General features: G+C 52.9%; 1 protein-coding gene across 5 annotated transcripts in view; it reads right to left on the minus strand.

Moving 5' to 3' along the window:
- Nucleotides 1-5,733: 5,733 nt before the first annotated feature.
- Nucleotides 5,734-16,959, minus strand: part of LOC120382873 (zinc finger protein 501-like) — a 106,577-nt gene continuing 95,351 nt past the window's right edge. Inside the window, exons 1-4 of one of the 5 annotated variants that reach the window (XR_005588266.1) lie at nt 13,065-14,233; nt 12,309-12,422; nt 8,401-11,995; nt 5,734-6,922 (exon numbers count right to left, since the gene is read on the minus strand). Coding sequence is in view for 4 of the 5 variants with exons in the window: in XM_039500309.1 (XP_039356243.1) it covers nt 10,356-11,995; nt 12,309-12,422; nt 13,065-13,251 (1,941 nt within the window). In the remaining variant the exon portion in view is untranslated. Of the gene's footprint in view, nt 6,923-8,156; nt 11,996-12,308; nt 12,423-13,064; nt 14,234-16,959 lie in introns of those variants that run through there. The other 4 variants (XM_039500317.1, XM_039500310.1, XM_039500309.1 and 1 more) reach the window with 4 other exon arrangements.

Below are 16,959 nucleotides of genomic sequence, written 5' to 3' on the forward strand. Positions count from 1 at the left end.
ATCTCCAATTATTAGCCAGACTTGTGGGAGAGAGGGGGAAGGGTAACAGTAGAAACCCACCTTCATATCCCCCAGGGTGCATGGCTGGCCTGAGGGCCTTAGCCCCTGGGGGGATCCTCATCTGGCACCCCCTTTGCCACTAATCCTTGCCCCCTTCTGCACCCTAACTCCTACACTGTGCCCCAACCCCTACATTTTGCCACCTTCACCCCAACCTCTCCACAGTACCACCTTCACCTTAACCCCTGCACTTCCCTGCCACCTGCGCCCCCAACCCCAGCCCTGCACTGCCCATGTGCCTGCCACACCATTGTCCTGCCAAAGTCCCCCCACCCCTTTATGCCCAGCAACTCCCATGCCCAGTGGCCTCCCACCCAGACTCCCCACACTGCCCAGCACCCCCTCACAGCCTCCACCCACAACTGTCCAGCCTGCCATATTCCCCAGGGCTTTCAGAACCAACAAATTAAAAATTTTGTGCACAATATTTTAAAATTCTGTCCATATTATTTGTCAATACCAGGGCCGTGCCTAGCTATTCTGGGCCCCTACACAACCCCCCTGGGGAAGGGGGGAAGCCCCAGGCCTCCACAGGGGGGTTGGCCAGGGAGACAGGGAGGAACCACCCCCCAGCACCCACCGGGGTCACTGCTGGGGCCAGGTCTCTGTACTTCTTGCCCCCGGTGAGTGTAGGCCAGGCCCTGCTGCAGATTCCTCAGGGGCGGGGCTGGAGTGGGGCACAGGCAGGAAGAGGCGGGGTGGGGTAAAACCAGGGCAGGGGCTTTGGTGCCCCAAACTTCCTGGTGCCCCACATAGCTGCACACTTTGTGAACGGCCCCCTGGGCCCTGGTCAGTACACACATGTGGAGGCTCCAGCATGGCAGTGGGAAGCATTGGCCCCTGGCTGCACGGAGGTGGGAGATCACCCTGCAGCCTTCCCCCTCCCCTCCCCTCCTAGGCGAGGGACTTGGCAGTGACATACCTCGGTGTGCAGGTCAAAGGGCCACAGGGAAGCGTTTCACATGGTGGCTGGCATGTCATCCAGGACCCAAAATAGCTGATATCAATGGCTGAGTCCAGCTCTCACCGGGCCCTTGCCTGCCAGCGCTCTGGGCCATCACCTCCCAAATGGCCTTTCATCCTCCCTAGAATGGAACATTTCCCTCTAGGCCTGAACAGCCCAGCAGTGCTTGGGGTGCGCAGTGTAGTAAGAACAGGAATTCTCTTCAGGAACCAGCCTTTTTTTTCTGCCCTGATTCACACAGGACTTGTCTACACCACACCGAGTTTAAGCGATGAGGCCATGTCCATGCAGCCTCGTCGCTAAAAGCCAGCGTGTGTAAATTCTCTTTGTCGGCCAAATACTTCCAGTCCCACTGTCAAGGTATGATTCCCCACTTTGAACTTTAGCGTCCAAAAGTGGGGACCTGCATGTACCCTTCTAAGCTTAAATCCTAGCTTAGATCTGATAGCACTGCCACCAACCAAAAAGAGAGTGTTTTGGTACACTTTCCATTCCCCCCAAACCTTTCCCTGGGGAACACAGATCCAAACTCCTTGGATCTTAACACAAGGAGAAATTAACCATCCCTCCTCCTCCCTCCCCGCCAATCCCTGGTGAGTCCAGACCCAATTTCCTGGATCTTAAAACAAAGAAAAATCAATCAGGTTCTTAAAAAGAAAGCTTTTAATTAAAGAAAAAGAAAAGGTAAAAATTATTTCTGTAAAATCAGGATGGAAATGCTTACAGGGTATTCAGCTTATATAGACTAGAGGGATTCCCTCCCCCCTAGCATAAGTACAAGTTACAGCAAACAGAGGTAACAAATCCTTCCAGCAAAATACACATTTGCAATAAAGAAAACAAACAAAAGACTAATCCACCTTCTAGCTAGTACTTACTATCTTGCACATGAGAAACTGTTTCAGAAAGTTTGGAGAAACCTGGTTGCACGTCTGGCCCCTCTTAGATACAAGAGAGAACAACAACCAAACAAAGAACACAAAACAAAGACTTCCCTCCAACAAGATTTGAAAATATCTTGTCCCTTCATTGGTCCTCTGGTCAGGTGTCAGCCAGGTTTACTGAGCTTCTTAACCCTTTACAGGTAAAAGAGACATTAACCCTTAACTATCTGTTTATGACACCCACAAGCGGCGTTTGCGCTTCCGGCAAAGCTGTGTTCACACTGCCACTTGCTGCAGCAAAACTTTTGTCTTTCAGATGGGGGAGCTTTTTTAAGTACCCGGGAAAGACAAGAGCTTTGTCGACAACTTGGCAGCGTAGACAATCCCATACCTAGTTGCCACATACGGCTCTGTGGGGCTGTACTGGGGATAACTCGGCACCTGCTTTCAACAGTGCCGGCCAAGCCTCATTTGAAGAGTGGCTCTTGGTTAGGATGATTTAAGGCAGTTTTTAAAGGTCTTTCCCATAGGTGAGGAAGCATGTGCTGCATTCTTGAAGGGCCCTTTAAAGGCCCACTTGACTAGGGTGACCAGATGAGAGACATGAAATATCAGGATGCGTGCGGGGTGGGGGGGTGCTGGCAGAGCAAAAACAAAACAAAACGAAAAAGCAAGAGCTGGCGGTGGAGGAAAAAAACAAAACCAAAACCAAAAGTGCCACCGGAGCATAGCACCCACCGACTGAGCACCCACCGGCAGCTCCATCCCCTGCACCAGTTCCCCTCCACTGCGCCTCCACCTCCCCTGAGCTGGCTGCCGCGTCCTGCTTTTCCCCCTTCCCTCCAGTGCTTGCGCCGCCAGACAGTGGATTAGCGCAAGCCTGGGAGGGAGGGGTGAGGAGGGGGAGGAATGCGGCGTCCTTGGGGACGAGGCAGGGCCAGGGCGGGAATTTGGGGAGGGATCCAATGGGGGAGGGAGGGGGTGGTGTCGGGGCGGGGCCGGGAGGGCGCAAGGGCAAAATGTGGGGACAGTTTGTGTCCTGACCGATGTTCAGTCGGGACGTGGGACAAACAAGTAAATATCGGGACAGTCCTGATAAAATCGGGACGTCTGGTCACCCTACACTCGACTCTACACTGTTTAGAACTCTCTCTTGTTCAAACTGCTTCCGGCCAGAGAGACAGAGCTGCAGACACTTGGATCCTCAAGAAAAAAATAAACGTCCCTTTCCCCTAAATAAAAGTGTTCAGCTACTCCAGCCTTCTTAAGAGTGAATCCACCTTCTTCCCCAGCTAAGAGGTCGCTCCCTCCCTTGCATTCTGCAGCCCTGATTGCTGCTTTTTTGCTCCAGGTACATCCATAGGCGCTGACTCCGGGGGTGCTCTGGGGCTGGGGCACTCATAGGGAAAAATTGGTGGGTGCTCTGCATCCACTGGCAGCTCCCCGGCCCACCCGCTGACCCCAGCTCACCTCCACCTCTGCTCCGCCTCTGCCTGCTCCCCTGAGCGTCCTGCGGCTCCGCTTCTCCCCCCCGCTCCCAGCGCTTGCTGCTGCAAAAGAGCTGTTTCACGGCAGCAAGTGCTGGGAGGGAGGAGGAGGAGGGGGAATGTGGTGCTGGGGTGTGGATTTGGGGAAGGAGTCCAATGGGGCAGGGAGAGGGCAGATGTTCGGCAGGGGTGGGTGGGGCAGTGGTGGAGTTGGGGTTGGGCCAGGGGCGTTGAGCACCCCCTAGCACCAGGAAAAGTTGGTGCCCATGGGTACATTCCCCCACTTTTGTTTTAGTGTCCGTTTCCTGTTGACACAGACATATTGTTAATCACAGAATATCAGGGTTGGAAGGGACCTCAGGAGGTATCTAGCCCAACCCCCTGCTCAAAGCAGGACCAATCCCCAGACAAATTTTGGCCCCAAATCACCCCCTCAAGAATTGAACTCACAACCTGGGGTTTAGCAGGCCAACGCTCTACTGAGCTATCCCCTCTCCACCTGTAAGCAGGAAAAGCAAATGCTCCCTTCTTTTATATTCCTGTAACTGTCTCTCCTCCCTAGCCAGGTTATGTGTGTACCTCTCCCTCCTCCCAGCCCACCTCTGCTGCTGATCCCTGCTGTGGAAGGGAGGGGAGGGAAACGGCCAAAGGGGATCCTCGGCATCTGGCCTTCAACTTCAGAGCAGAGGGAGGCAGCGTGAAAAGGAGATTGCAGGGAGGTGCCCGCAGAGCACCGGGCACAGATGGGAGAGGTGCAGATGCAGAATGGGGCAGCTCGGAACAGCTGCTCCCTCCGGGGGCACCAGCCTGCTCCCCAGGAAGCCCCAGCACATTCCCTGCTAGCATAGGCCCCCCCGGCGCCGGAGGGTGCTTGACTCCCCCCCTTACCCCACCCCCATTCCAACCCCTTCCCCATAGTCCCCACCCCAACTCCACCCCCTTCCTGCCCCATTCCAGTGGTCCCCAACCTTTTGGGGGCCAGTAGCACAGTCATGTTTTCAGAAGAGTGTGGTGGGCACCAATTTTTCAAGCCTTATTTTGTATTTGTACATTAAATAAGACAAAAATCATATTTAATATTAATATATATAGAATATATGAATCCATAAGATAAAAAGGGCAATTTTACATGTAAAAGGTATTAATTAAATTATTTGGCAATTACTCTTTCACCGTACTATGTGATTTTGCTCTTTTTTATCTACCTGTAAGAAAAATTAAGGAGTTTTTACCAAATAAATATCATAAACAGTTTTCATCTTATTTATTTTAAAAAAAGCAAAACACTGTTGAACTGCTGGTTCAAATATATTTATTATTCTTAGTTTAACATAGAATGAAGCCTGCAGCCCCGGAGTTCTCTGTCCTCGGCAAGCACAGTGACATGGTTTCTCTCCGGCTCAAGCCGCGGCCCTGTGCTTGCCGGGGACAGGGCCACCCAGAGGAGGGGCAAGAGGGGCAATTTGCCCCAAGCCCAGGGTCCCGCCGGGGCCCCCACGAGTTTTTCAGGGCACCTGGAGCGGGGTCCTTCACTCGCTCTGGGGGGCCAGGAAAACTCTTGTAGACCCGGGCCCCCGGAGCTTCTTCCGCTCCCGGTCTTCACCGGCGGGGGGCCCTTCCGCTCCGGGGCAGAAGGACCCCCCTGCCGGTGAATTATGGCCAAAGCGGGACCCGCCGCCGAAATGCAGCCCGGTCTTTGGCAGTACTTTGGCAGCAGGGGGCCCCGTCCATTCCGGGACCCGCCGCCGAAGTGCCCCGAAGACCCACAGCGGGGGCCCCCCGCCGCCGAATTACCGCCGAAGACCTGGTTGCACTTCAGCGGCGGGTCCCGCTTTGGCAGCAGGGCGCCCCCGCCACGGGTTTCGGGGTACTTCCACGGCGGGTCCCGGAATGGAAGGGGCCCCGTGCCACCGAATTACTGCAGAAGCGGGGGACCCCCGCCGCCGAAGACCCCAGGCCCCCAGAATCCTCTGGGCTGCCCTGGCCGGGGAGCGAGAACACTAGCACCCGCAGCCTGCAGCCCTGGAGAAGCCGGAGAGAAGCTGCACCCCCGTGACTGCCAGGGACACAGAACACCGGCGGCCGCAGACTGCAGGCCCAGAGTTCTCTGTCCCCGGCAGCAACGGGGTTGCGGCTTCTCTCTCCTACTGGGCGCTAGGTGGGTGCACATAAATGCCCTGGCAGGCACCATGGCGCCCGTGGGCACCGCGTTGAGGACCACTGCCCTATTCCAACCCCTTCCCCAAATCCCTGTCCTGGCCCCACCTCTTCCCTGCCTCCTCCCCTGAGCACGTCACATTCCCACTCCCCCCTCCCTCCCAGAGCTTTTACACCACAAAACAGCTCTTTTGTGGCGGCAAGCGCTGAGAGGGGAAGCAGAGATGCTGCACGCTCAGTGGAGAAGGCGGAAGCAAGGTGAGCTGGGGCAGGGAGCTTGGCTGCCCGTGGGTGCAGAGCACCCTCCAATTTTTCCACGTGGGTGCTCCAGCCCCAGAACACTCATGTAGTCAGCCCCTATGGTTGCTAGCTCACTGAGTCAGACAAAGACACCCCTCCTTGCTCTTTTCCTTTTCCAGCCCGGCTCGCCCCAGCAATCCCTAGCCTGGTTCCTCCTCTTTCACTTCACAAAGTCCCATGCCCGGCTCTACCAAGCTCGGCTCCACCAGCCCTCTTCCCAGCCTCCAGCGCCTGTTCCCAGCCTCGCTCAACCCCCCTGCCAGGCCTGACTCCCCCAGCCCTGCTCACTCACATGCTAAAAACTTTTGCTCCTGGCGCTGGCTGGTCTCATAGGGCCCCCACCACAGGCAGGGAGGGGCTCCGCGCAGCTCTGAGCTCCCAGGAGGAAGTGAGGGGGGCGCTGGGTAGAGCCAGAGCCCTCAGCCAGCCAGCTGAGGGATAATTCAATTCCAGAGGATGGGAACAGGGTCACTGAGCCCCCTTGGGAGACGCAGGCAATGTTGGGATATGTACATATATAACCCATCTAGCCATGTAACATGTTATAGGTCTTGCAACCTAGTGTGGCTGGAAAGCGAGAACTGAAGGGTGAATTGGTCAAAAAGAACTGCTTATAAAAAACCAGTTTTGTCATGTCCCTGGAAAAAAATGAAGAATCGGCAAGAAAGGAAATAACACCAGCGGGACGGCTTTAAAACTGTGTAAGAACTGCAGAAAATGGCACGGCTTGGATTCTGGCTTCCTGCCCAAGACTGGCTCCTTGGAGTTGCTGATGAAGGCCCAGGACAACAGCGACTCCTCCTCCTCCTCCATATAATAAAGGGTTCCACACTAAAGGGTTCCACAAGCTCACAGACCTTCCACAGAGAATGGGATACGGCTGCTAGTCAGTATCCAATCCCTCATTGCTCCGATGGCTGCCAACGCCATGGGTAATTTATTGTCCCAACCTTTGTCAGTGACGTGCACCACTTTGCGAAGGGCTTGCTTGATAGTCTGATCCATCCTTTCTACTGCCCCTGACGATTGAGGATGGCAGGGGATCGGCAGTTGTTGCTTTACTCCTAAAACTTTTAACATTTTTAGAATTACTTTTCCTATAAAATGTGCTCCATCATCTGAACCAATTACTTTTGGAGCCCCGTATCTACTAAACAGAATTTTCCACAACTTCTTGGGGGTGGTCTCTGCAGAATGATTCCTGGTGCAAACTGCCTCCATCCAGCCAGAAAAGAATCTATTATCACTAATAAATTCTGATTCCCTCTTTGGGTCTTAATATAATCAACCTGGATTCTACACCACGGCCCTGCAAGTCTTTGGTGCCACAAGGGTCCCACATTCGGTGGTCTATTCCCGTCTGCTGCCCATCTTATGCAGTTTTTAACCAAATTTTCTACGTCCTCTCGCACCTTAGGCCGTATTCCAAACTGGTTTTACCTTAAAAGAGAGTATTTTCTATTCCTCGGTGGGCCATAGACTGACACAGGTTAATGATCTCTTCTCTTTACAGTTTGTCAGGTACCCACTCTTCCTCTCCTGTTTCCTTATTCACTGCAGAACCCTCTTTCATACTCCAGGTTCGCCACCTTTAGGTTCAGCCTCCTGTTTTATGGAGCCCTGGACCCTTTAAATCACCACCCAAATCCTGGGGCTCCAGGCTGCTGCTCCTACGCCAGGGCTCCGGCAGCAGGACTCTGGCAGCGATTTAAAGGACCAGGGGCTCTGGCCGCGGCTACTGCAGCAGAGGCCTGGGCTGTTTACATCACTGACAGAGCCCCAGGGCTCCCGGCTGCTGCCACAGCTACTGTTCCTGCAGTGATTTAAAGAGTCTGGGGCTCCCAGCTACTGCTACCGCAGCCAGAGTCCTGGGCCCTTTAAATTTCAGTGTAAAGGGCCCAGGGATTTAAAGATCCCACCAATTCCGGCTGAGGACCCTCACCCTGCTCAGGACTTCGGCATATCGCTAAGTTCTTTACGTTACTTTCACCCCTGACCACTGGGAAGGAAACAGACGCGTGAGGGGAAGGCTGGCAGCAGAACCTCATCTCACATGACATTAAAAAAAAAAATCAAGAAAATCATCTTTCTGTTATTTAAATGTCTGTCTGGTGATGGTCTACTCCTAATACAACACGTCATAAATGAAATAACCAAGCAATGAAATAACCAAATGAAATTAAATGAAATGAAATAACCAAACATTCATTGTCTGATATAGCTGTAAAACTCATCTGAAAAGTTTTCAAAATAAATCACGGTTTAAAAATCTATAGTGTGAACCTTCCAAAAATGAAACCTACATCTATCTCCGCATTGTGAAGAATATGTACTAAGGTTATAACAACCAACAATAATACATTTTTATGTAGAAAATCATGATTCAATGGAGTCGTCCTGACTAGTGATTTAAATCAAATCTACCCTGCTGCTTCCCTGTGTGAACAACAAACCCCTCCACGCTCTGCTCAAACACAGCTACCAGCCTTCAAAGTCACTTCTGGCTGCACTGTACTGAGTGCGACTAGCCAGACACTCAGGAACTTACCAGCAACATCAGCCAGTTTTCTCCTCCCAGCCTTGCGCTCCAGGAATGTGCATCTTCCACAGCTCAGTCTGGTCACTGGGCTGGACAAACTCAGTCATTAGTGGGTCACCCCCACAGAGGGGCCGGATTAGGCCACAGCCTTGTTCTCTCCAGTCAAATCCCCCAAACACTTCCATGAAAACACACAGGTCCAGACAAAAAACTACAACCACTTTACTAAGTGGAGCAAGGGGGTTTTCAGGGATTACGAGGGAGAAACATGTCAAAGGTCAGAACCGGTTAAAACTATAAAATTATAAAATGCATTTTAAATCCTAAATTTTACCAATTTAAGGAAAATGTGAAGCAAGGAGGTTTTTGCACCCCACCTGCTGTTGCAGGCAGTTCACAGCTCTGAGTACCCAGGCTGGATTCCTTCCAGCCTTGGTCTGTCCTCCCCACTCCACGGCCCCTGTTGTCTTTCAAGGCGGATTCTTGCCTTCTGAAAAGATGGGAAAGGAGAGGTGACAATGGAGGCAATTCTCTCTTGTGCTTTTGTACCACTCTCCTCTTTGAGGTTCACCCCCCAGCCGGGGGGCAGGCGACAATCAGTCTGTGGCCTAAGTGAGCGTCCAGCCGTCCTTCCGGTGAATTGTAACTCTCTTATTCTCAGCTCCACAGCTGCTGAAGGGCCGGCTGAGCAATTACTAGCCACTTAGCACCTAGCTGGTGTGCAGGTAACAAGCATACAGCAAACTCTCCGAGCTCCATGGACAGTGCTGATAGACACATTTTAATGGGACAATCATATTCAGCAGGAGAAGATTTATCATTTTATGAATGTGGTGACCATAATAGTGTAGACCAGTGGTTCTCAAATGCGTTTAATCAGCTCCACCGCGCCCCCCCACCCACCGGCATTCTTTGTGTTTTTGGTCATTATGCCCCCACCCTCACAAGCATATATATGGCCACCCAGCTCTAACGGCAGAGCAGTTGCTGGCGATGCGCCCAGCTCTGAAGCCCTCCAATAGCAGCACAGAAGTGAGGGTGGCCATATGAAAAGTGATATTCCTCAATATCGCTGTTCACAGCAGACTTATCACCCCATTGACACCTACTTCTGTGCTGCTGCTCCACCTGTTGCAGGCAGTTCACAGCCTTGGTCTGTCCTGTCCACTCCACGGCCCCTGCTGCCTTTCAAGTCATGTTCTTGCCTTCTGTAGAGAAGGGAGAGGACACCCCTACTTCTGTGCTGCTGCTCCACATGGGTTTCAGAGCGTGAGCATTTATCCCCACCTCCCAGATGGGCCTGTTCCTTCTTCATGAGCCCCAACCACCTGGGGCCGACAGCCAGTGCTCTTTAAAAAACAAACAACCTACACTGATCACGCCTCCCTTGACACATTCCTGTCCCTCCATTGGGAGGCTCAGCCCAAAGTTTGAGAATTGCTAGTGTAGAGAGTCACCGTGGGGATTGGTAGCCAAGATGGTAACACTTGCTCCTTTCCATCTCTGGGATCCCCAGAGAAAATGTCCGAGCAGGAGAGCGGAACAGATCCGATTAACACTAACCTTGCAAAACATATTTTGGTGATTTCAGCTATAAACATTCTCTCCATCTTTCAGCCCCTACCCCCATCGAATCAATTACATGCAACTTGCTTAATCCTTTCTTGCCATATGTCACAGAAGTTTAGATCCTGTGTGGATTCTTCCATGTTTAATGAGGTCAGACCTCGATATGAAACATTTCCCCACAGTCCAAGTACTTGTAGGGTCTAACTCCTGTGTGGATTGCCTGATGTTGAACAAGGTGAGACCTTCTTTTGAAACCTTTCCCACAGTCCAAGCACTTGAGGGGTCTCTCTCCTGTGTGTAATGCCTGATGACGAACTAGGTGTGACAACTGTATGAAATTTTTCCCACACTCCAAGCACTTCTGGGGTCTCTCTTCTGTGTGGATTGCCTGATGTTTAACAAGGTGTGACCTCTGTATGAAACTTTTCCCACGGTCCAAGCACCTCTGGAGTCTCTCTTGTGTGGACTACCTGATGATAAACAAGGCTTGACTTTCTTCTGAAACTTTTCCCACAGTCCAAGCACTTGTGGGGTCTCTCTCCTGTATGGATTGCCTGATGTCTAACAAGGTTTGACCTCTCTGTGAAACATTTCCCACACTCCAAGCACTTGTGGGGTCTCTCTCCTGTGTGTATTGCCTGATGTTGAACAAGGTGATACCTTCTTTTGAAACTTTTCCCACAGTCCAAGCACTTGTGGGGTCTCTCTCCTGGGTGGACTGCCTGATGTTGAACAAGATGTGAGCTTCTTATGAAACTTTCCCCTAAGTCCAAGAACCTGTGGGGTCTGGCTCCTGTGTGTAATGCCTGATGTTCAACAAGAGTTAACTTTCTTACGAAACTTTTCCCACACTCCAAGCACTTGCGGAGTCTTTCTCCTGTGTGGATTTCCTGATGTTTAAGAAGGTTTGACTTTCTTCTGAAACTTTTCCCACAGTCCAAACACTTGTAGGGTCTCACTCCTGTGTGGATTGCCTGATGTTTAACAAGGTTTGACCTCTCTGTGAAACATTTTCCACACTCCAGGCACTTGTGCGGTCTCTCTCCTGTGTGGATTGCTTGATGTTGAACAAGGTGATACCTTCTTTTGAAACTTTTCCCACAGTCCAAGCACTTGTGGGGTCTCTCTCCTGGGTGCATTGCCTGATGTTGAACAAGGTGTGACCTTCTTATGAAACTTTCGCCGAAGTCGAAGCACTTGTGGGGTCTCTCTCCTGTGTGGATTGCCTGATGACGAACTAGGTGTGACCTCTGTATGAAAGTTTTCCCACAGTCCAAGCACTTGTGGGGTCTCTCTCCTGTGTGGATTGCCTGATGTTTAACAAGGTTTGACCTCTCTGTGAAACATTTCCCACACTCCAAGCACTTGTGGGGTCTCTCTCCTGTGTGGATTGCCTGGTGTTGAACAAGGTGTGACCTTCTTATGAAACTTTTCCCACAGTCCAAGCATTTGTGGGGTCTTTCTCCTGTGTGGATTGCCTGATGTTTAACAAGGTGTGACCTCTGTATGAAACTTTTCCCACAGTCCAAGCACTTATGGGATCTCTCCCCTGTGTGGCTTAACTCATGTCTAATTATTTGTGTCTTCGAAATGAAACATTTCCCGCACTCGAGGGTTTGAGAGGGTTTCTCTACAGTGTGGCTTCTCCCGTGGTTATTAAGATCTGAGAGCTTATTAAAGCTTTCTCCATGGTCCAAGCATTGAAGGGGTTTCTCTCCAGTGAGGATTGTCTGATGTGTCACAAGCTGTGAGCTCACAATTAATCCTTTCCCATACTGAAGGTAGTGCCAGGGTGTCTCTTCCATGGGATCCTCCTCTCCTCCCGCACTGTTAATAGATTCATCCACTTTCTTCCCTGGGTGGTTTCCCAGGAGCCTCTCTGACCTGTGCCAACTTCCCCAGGATTCTTCGAGTTCGAAGCACTGGGGAAAATTCCCTTCAGCTTTTTCCACAAAGGTCCCCTGTGGTTCCACTTCCCCAGGAACTTCCTCATGATGATTCCCCTCCTCATTCTCACTCCCTCGCTCAGCACCTGCTCGGAGAGACACAATCCAGACAGGAGTCATTGTGCTGGGGAGCAAGAGGAATAGCACCGAGGGAAAACCCAACACAAAGACTGAGCAATTGGACTCTGCCTCAACATCCCACCCAAACACTCACAGGGAAGGAAAGCTGGGAAGCAAACTCCCGCAGGTAAGAGGCTGGGTGGAATGGTGTGAGCTATATCTGATGACTGCAGCCCTGTCCTGGCTGAGATGAGGAAGAACTGAAGGTGCTTACTCACACCATATTTGGGGATTCTCAACTTTTTCCTTCATTCCCGAGATGGTTTCTGTGTCAGTCCTCACCTGTATGGGGGCATCTAGAAAGCCTTCTTTCCTCGCAGGCCTGAAGATCGGGCACCCACGGCTCTTCCCCTTGTTCCAGCCGGACAATCAGCTCAGGTTTGGGAATGGGAAATCCTGCGCAGAGGGTGAAATCAGACCAGATCAGGGTGCGTGGAGCACTGGTGCAGTATTTGTCACTAAGGACATTCCATGAGCGGAACCTGTCCCTGTGCTCTGCTGGAGGAACGTGGAATACAAGAGGACGGGAACATGGTCACTGAGCCCCCTTGCGCAGAGGAAGTTGTCTGGGGAGGTGAGTTGAATTATTACTACACTTTCACTAGGCGTTCCCAGGATCTGTGCGCTCTGGGGGCCTTGCCGACTGACAGAAGGTTCTGGACTTAAACCCCTGCCTCTTTCTAAAACTGCAGAGCCCAGAGCCCTCCCCAGGGCTGGAACTAGTCCCAAGGAGGGAGGTGAACAGGGATCGTGTGTGCAGCCGAGAAACGACACAGACAGGACAATGCTGGATTTATGCCCCTTTGAAAGCTGGAGGGGTGGGGATGGTTTAGCTTGTCCACTGGGTTTTGCCACCCATGTGCCACTGGAGGGGGTACACAAATGCAAGTATCTCTCACATGGCAGCTGTGCATTATGGAACTCACTCGCCTCTGATTTAACTGACTGGGGAAGAACATGACCACATATAGACACGCAGACTCCATGGCTTCTAATAACCAAGGGCTTCTAGTATCTGAGGGGACGGGAATTCCTTACCCAGCGAGGTCACTGTCTCATAATTCTCCTGCATGACGTCCCTGTAGAGGGCTCTCTGAGCAGGGTCCAGCAGAGCCCCCTGCCCCTGGGTGAAATACACAGCCACCTCCTCGAAGGTCACTGGCATCTGAAACACCAAAAGGCCCCGGTCATTACCTGCTGCTCCAGCCACAATCCCACTAGTCATGTGGGAGGAAGGATAAAGAAATGGAAGCTCTGGGAGGGCCAGAGTAGCAGAATCCCACCCCACCCTGCTCAGGGCAGACAGGAGACTTCAGGGGGTGGGAGAAGGTGAGAGCTCCTTGTCCCCCCAGCACACAGAGCAGAGCAGGGCAGGGTCTTCTCATTTTCCACATTCCTTCCAGACACAGGCTGATACAGAAAGCAGAGCTCTGAGCCAGGGACGGGGACAGGAATCCTGACAGTTTCCCTGCGTATTTCATAGCAGCCTCAGGCTTGCAGGGTCTCACTCCAGCACTGGGAACCTGGAAAATGTTCCCAGCCCAGTGCAAGGGAGTTGTATCCTGTTTGAGAAATGGGGGAATGTCCAATCTCCCCTCCCCCATCACCAATGGGCCCACTCAGAAAATCAGTAGGTTTATCACACCCTGTCTCCTTCGTGCCCCCGTCCTCCCGGGAGCTCCCTGAAAATCCCCTAGCCCAGCTGGCTCCATCACAGACATTTCCCTTCCCTGCATCCTGGAAGACGGGCCCATCTGGATCGAAAGATTAACGTGATTCCTCAGCCTGTCGGGGTGATGGGGGAGGTTACAGAAGGGGCTTCAGTCCATGTCACACCCGGATTCCCCCCAGGCTCTTCAGACCCTCCCAGTAACGGCTTCTCTGAGGCAAATGCTAGAAAAAAAAGCAGAACTAAAGGGGCCACGTTGGGTGATTTCTCCGCACTGCCCTGTAAACTCCTGTCCCTGAGGAACAGACGGAGCCCTCTTGTGGCATCACCTGAAGAACGAGCTGCCCTGGACTCCTGCAGCAGCCCCCAGGGACAGGCAGGCAGAGGCTGAGCCCAGTGGCCCATCCACACTCCCTGCCTGCCCAAAGCAGCAGTGACTCCGGTGGGGCTGAGATGTGAATCCTGCCCAGAAATCAGACCAGGGCCCCGGGCAGACCCCAAAACTCATGAGACACAGACCCCGCCAGCCCGGGGGTGTCTGACAATAACACACACTGGGAGCAGGGGGGGGGCTGTCCCCCTTCCGCCTCCCCACACCCCCCTTCCTTCGCAGTGCCCCCCCCCACAGTTCCCCCCATTCCAGCCTCGCTCCCCTCGGCTCCACAATCCCTCCGATGCCCCCCCACCCCCATCCCAGCCTGCCCCCCGCAGCCCCGCACCCGCCTCCTGCCCCCACCCCGCTCCCTCGCCTGCCCTCACCCCCGGCACCTCTTTGGCCTCCGCCCCCTGCAGCCCGGGGGTGCCGGGGGGGCGCGGGTCTCTCTCACCTTCCCTCCGAGCGGGGCCCCCCGGGGCAGGGGCCGGGCCGGGCTGGGGGCTCTGCCCTGGGAGAGGCTCCTGGGGGGGGAGCAGCGGGAAGGGCCCTGCTGGAGATTCCCCTCTCCCGGCTGCAGCCAGGGCTCCGGGCTCCCAGCACCAGCCGCCCCCCGGGGCTCGGGGATCTCGCCAGGAGCCTGGGAGCCAGAGTCACCGCAGCGGCTGCGAGTCACTTCCTGCTGCCGGGCCTGAGCCCAGCGCTCGCTGCCCGGAGCCGCCTCCCGGCTGCTCCTGGGTCCTAGCGATCACGCACAAAATTGCAGCCCCGCTGCCCCAGGCCCTGCCCCCTGGGGACCCACCTCCATTGGGCTCAGGCAGCTTCTCCCAGTCCTCTGTAGAAACTTATCCTGTCAGACTTCAGTCTCTCTTGCAGCCTCCCTGCAGGACAAACCCGAGCTCCGGTTGCTGGCTGGTCAGCCTGCCTGAGACTTGAAAAACTTCTCTCTGCATTGGGCTGGCTAAGGCCTTGCCCTAACCTGTTTCTCCGGTCACAGGCTACCGGCACTCAGAGCCGGCTTTAGGAAGTGCGAGGCCCAATTTGAACAGTTTCGACAGGGCCCCAGGAGGGATGACTAAAAAAAAAAAACATGTAAAAAACCACGTGGGGCTTGTACTCACCGGTTGGTCGGTGCTCCAAGTCTTTGGCGGCACTTCGGCGGCGGATCCTTCACTCACTCTAGGTCTTCAGCGGCACTGAAGGACCCACCGCCCAAGTGCTGCCGAAGACCCAGAGCAAGTGAAGGACCCTCTGCCAAAGTGCCTCTGAAGATCCAGAGCACCGCCAGGTGAGTAAAAATAAAAAAGGTGCCTCTATCCAAGGAAGGGATTCTCACTGGGTACAGGGCCCTCTTAGGTGCGGGGCCCAATCTGGGTGAATTGGTGGAATAGGCCTAAAGCCGGCCCTGGTGCAAAATATCTGGGTGTCTCAGCTGGCTGGGCCAGATTTGTAGGGGAGAGAGAGAAGGCAAAAGGGGAGAGAGCAGAAGTGGGGGTGGCATAATTGTTTAGACCAGTGGGAGAGATGAAAATAAGCTGGTCCAGTCTGGCATACTGACAAGAGCCGGTACACCCCTGACCTCACCAGCAAGGGGCAGCTTCCCCAGGCCAGCGATTTAAATTGCTCCTGGCACTGGCTGGAGCCCTGGGCCCTTTAAATCACCACCCAAAGCCTGAGGCTCCAGGCTGCTGCTGCTGCCCCGGGGCTCGGGCAGCAGGGCTCTGGTGGCAATTTAAAGGGCCAGGGGCTCTGGCCGCGACTACTGCAGCAGAGCCCTGGACCCTTTACATTGCTGCCAGAGCCCCGGGGCTCCCGGCCGTTGCTGCAGCTCACGCCATGATTTAAAGAGCCTGGGGCTCCCAGCCACTGCTACGGCAGCCAGAGTCCTGGGCCCTTTAAATCTCAATGTAAAGGGCCCAGGGATTTAAAGATCCCACCAATTCCAGTTGAGGCCCCTCCCCCTGCTCAAGACTCCAGCATATCGCTAAGTCCTTTAAGTTACTTTCACTCCTGACCATTGGGAAGGAAACAGACGAATGGGGGGAAGGCTGGCGGCAGAACCTCAAGTCTCACATGCCAGGGGGAGTTCAGGATTTAGCCGAAGCCGAAGCAGTTGGCGATGTCGGCTGGTTCCTCTTCTCTGCTTTGCCCTGCTCAGCTTCCCTTTCAGGATCAGGATGATGAAAGCCCAACGGTGCCATGTGGGGCCCAGGAGACAGCGGGTGTGAGACATACCCCAGGGTACAATCTGGGCTGTTGAACTGACTAATTCTCCATCCCAGGGCATGTTTTACACTGCTTCCCAGGGTGAATAAAAATCAATTACTCTTTTTAAAAAAAATCAAGAAAATCAGATTTCTGTTATCTAAATCGGTTTTTTTGGATAATTTTTTTCCTCAAAAACCATTTTACCTAAAGATAGTTGTAATTAAGATACATTATAGCTCAAAGATATCTCATCATGGAATAGGAATTTTAAATTCTAATTCTATAGTATGAGACAATATACACATCTTGTTTAAGAAAAGTTTTGTCAATGAGTTCCTACAGTTCATACATTAACGACTCATGGGGATCCACAGGCTTCTGTACAGATTACTTAGGTTAATCTTTCTATCTACCCAATGGGACTCAGTGCTCAGTCTAGAAGATACCATCAGAGATGCTTAGTTTTCCAGTTCTCAAACTGTGGCTTTGTCTCTCCAGAGGTAACATGCTTGTTAACAGCAAAAATGTTTTAAAATAAATTAATATATAGAAGTGAGAAATAACAGACCTCACCTCTATTGTCCCTCTGCAAATGTGGGTACACAGAGTTAATCCCTTACCTCTCTCAAAAAGTGCAAAGTTTCAAAAAGTTGAATGAATAGAAGACTGTTGGAGGCGTAATG

Source organism: Mauremys reevesii, linkage group 15, assembly GCF_016161935.1.
Source record: "Mauremys reevesii isolate NIE-2019 linkage group 15, ASM1616193v1, whole genome shotgun sequence".
NCBI classification, from domain to species: Eukaryota; Metazoa; Chordata; order Testudines; family Geoemydidae; genus Mauremys; species Mauremys reevesii.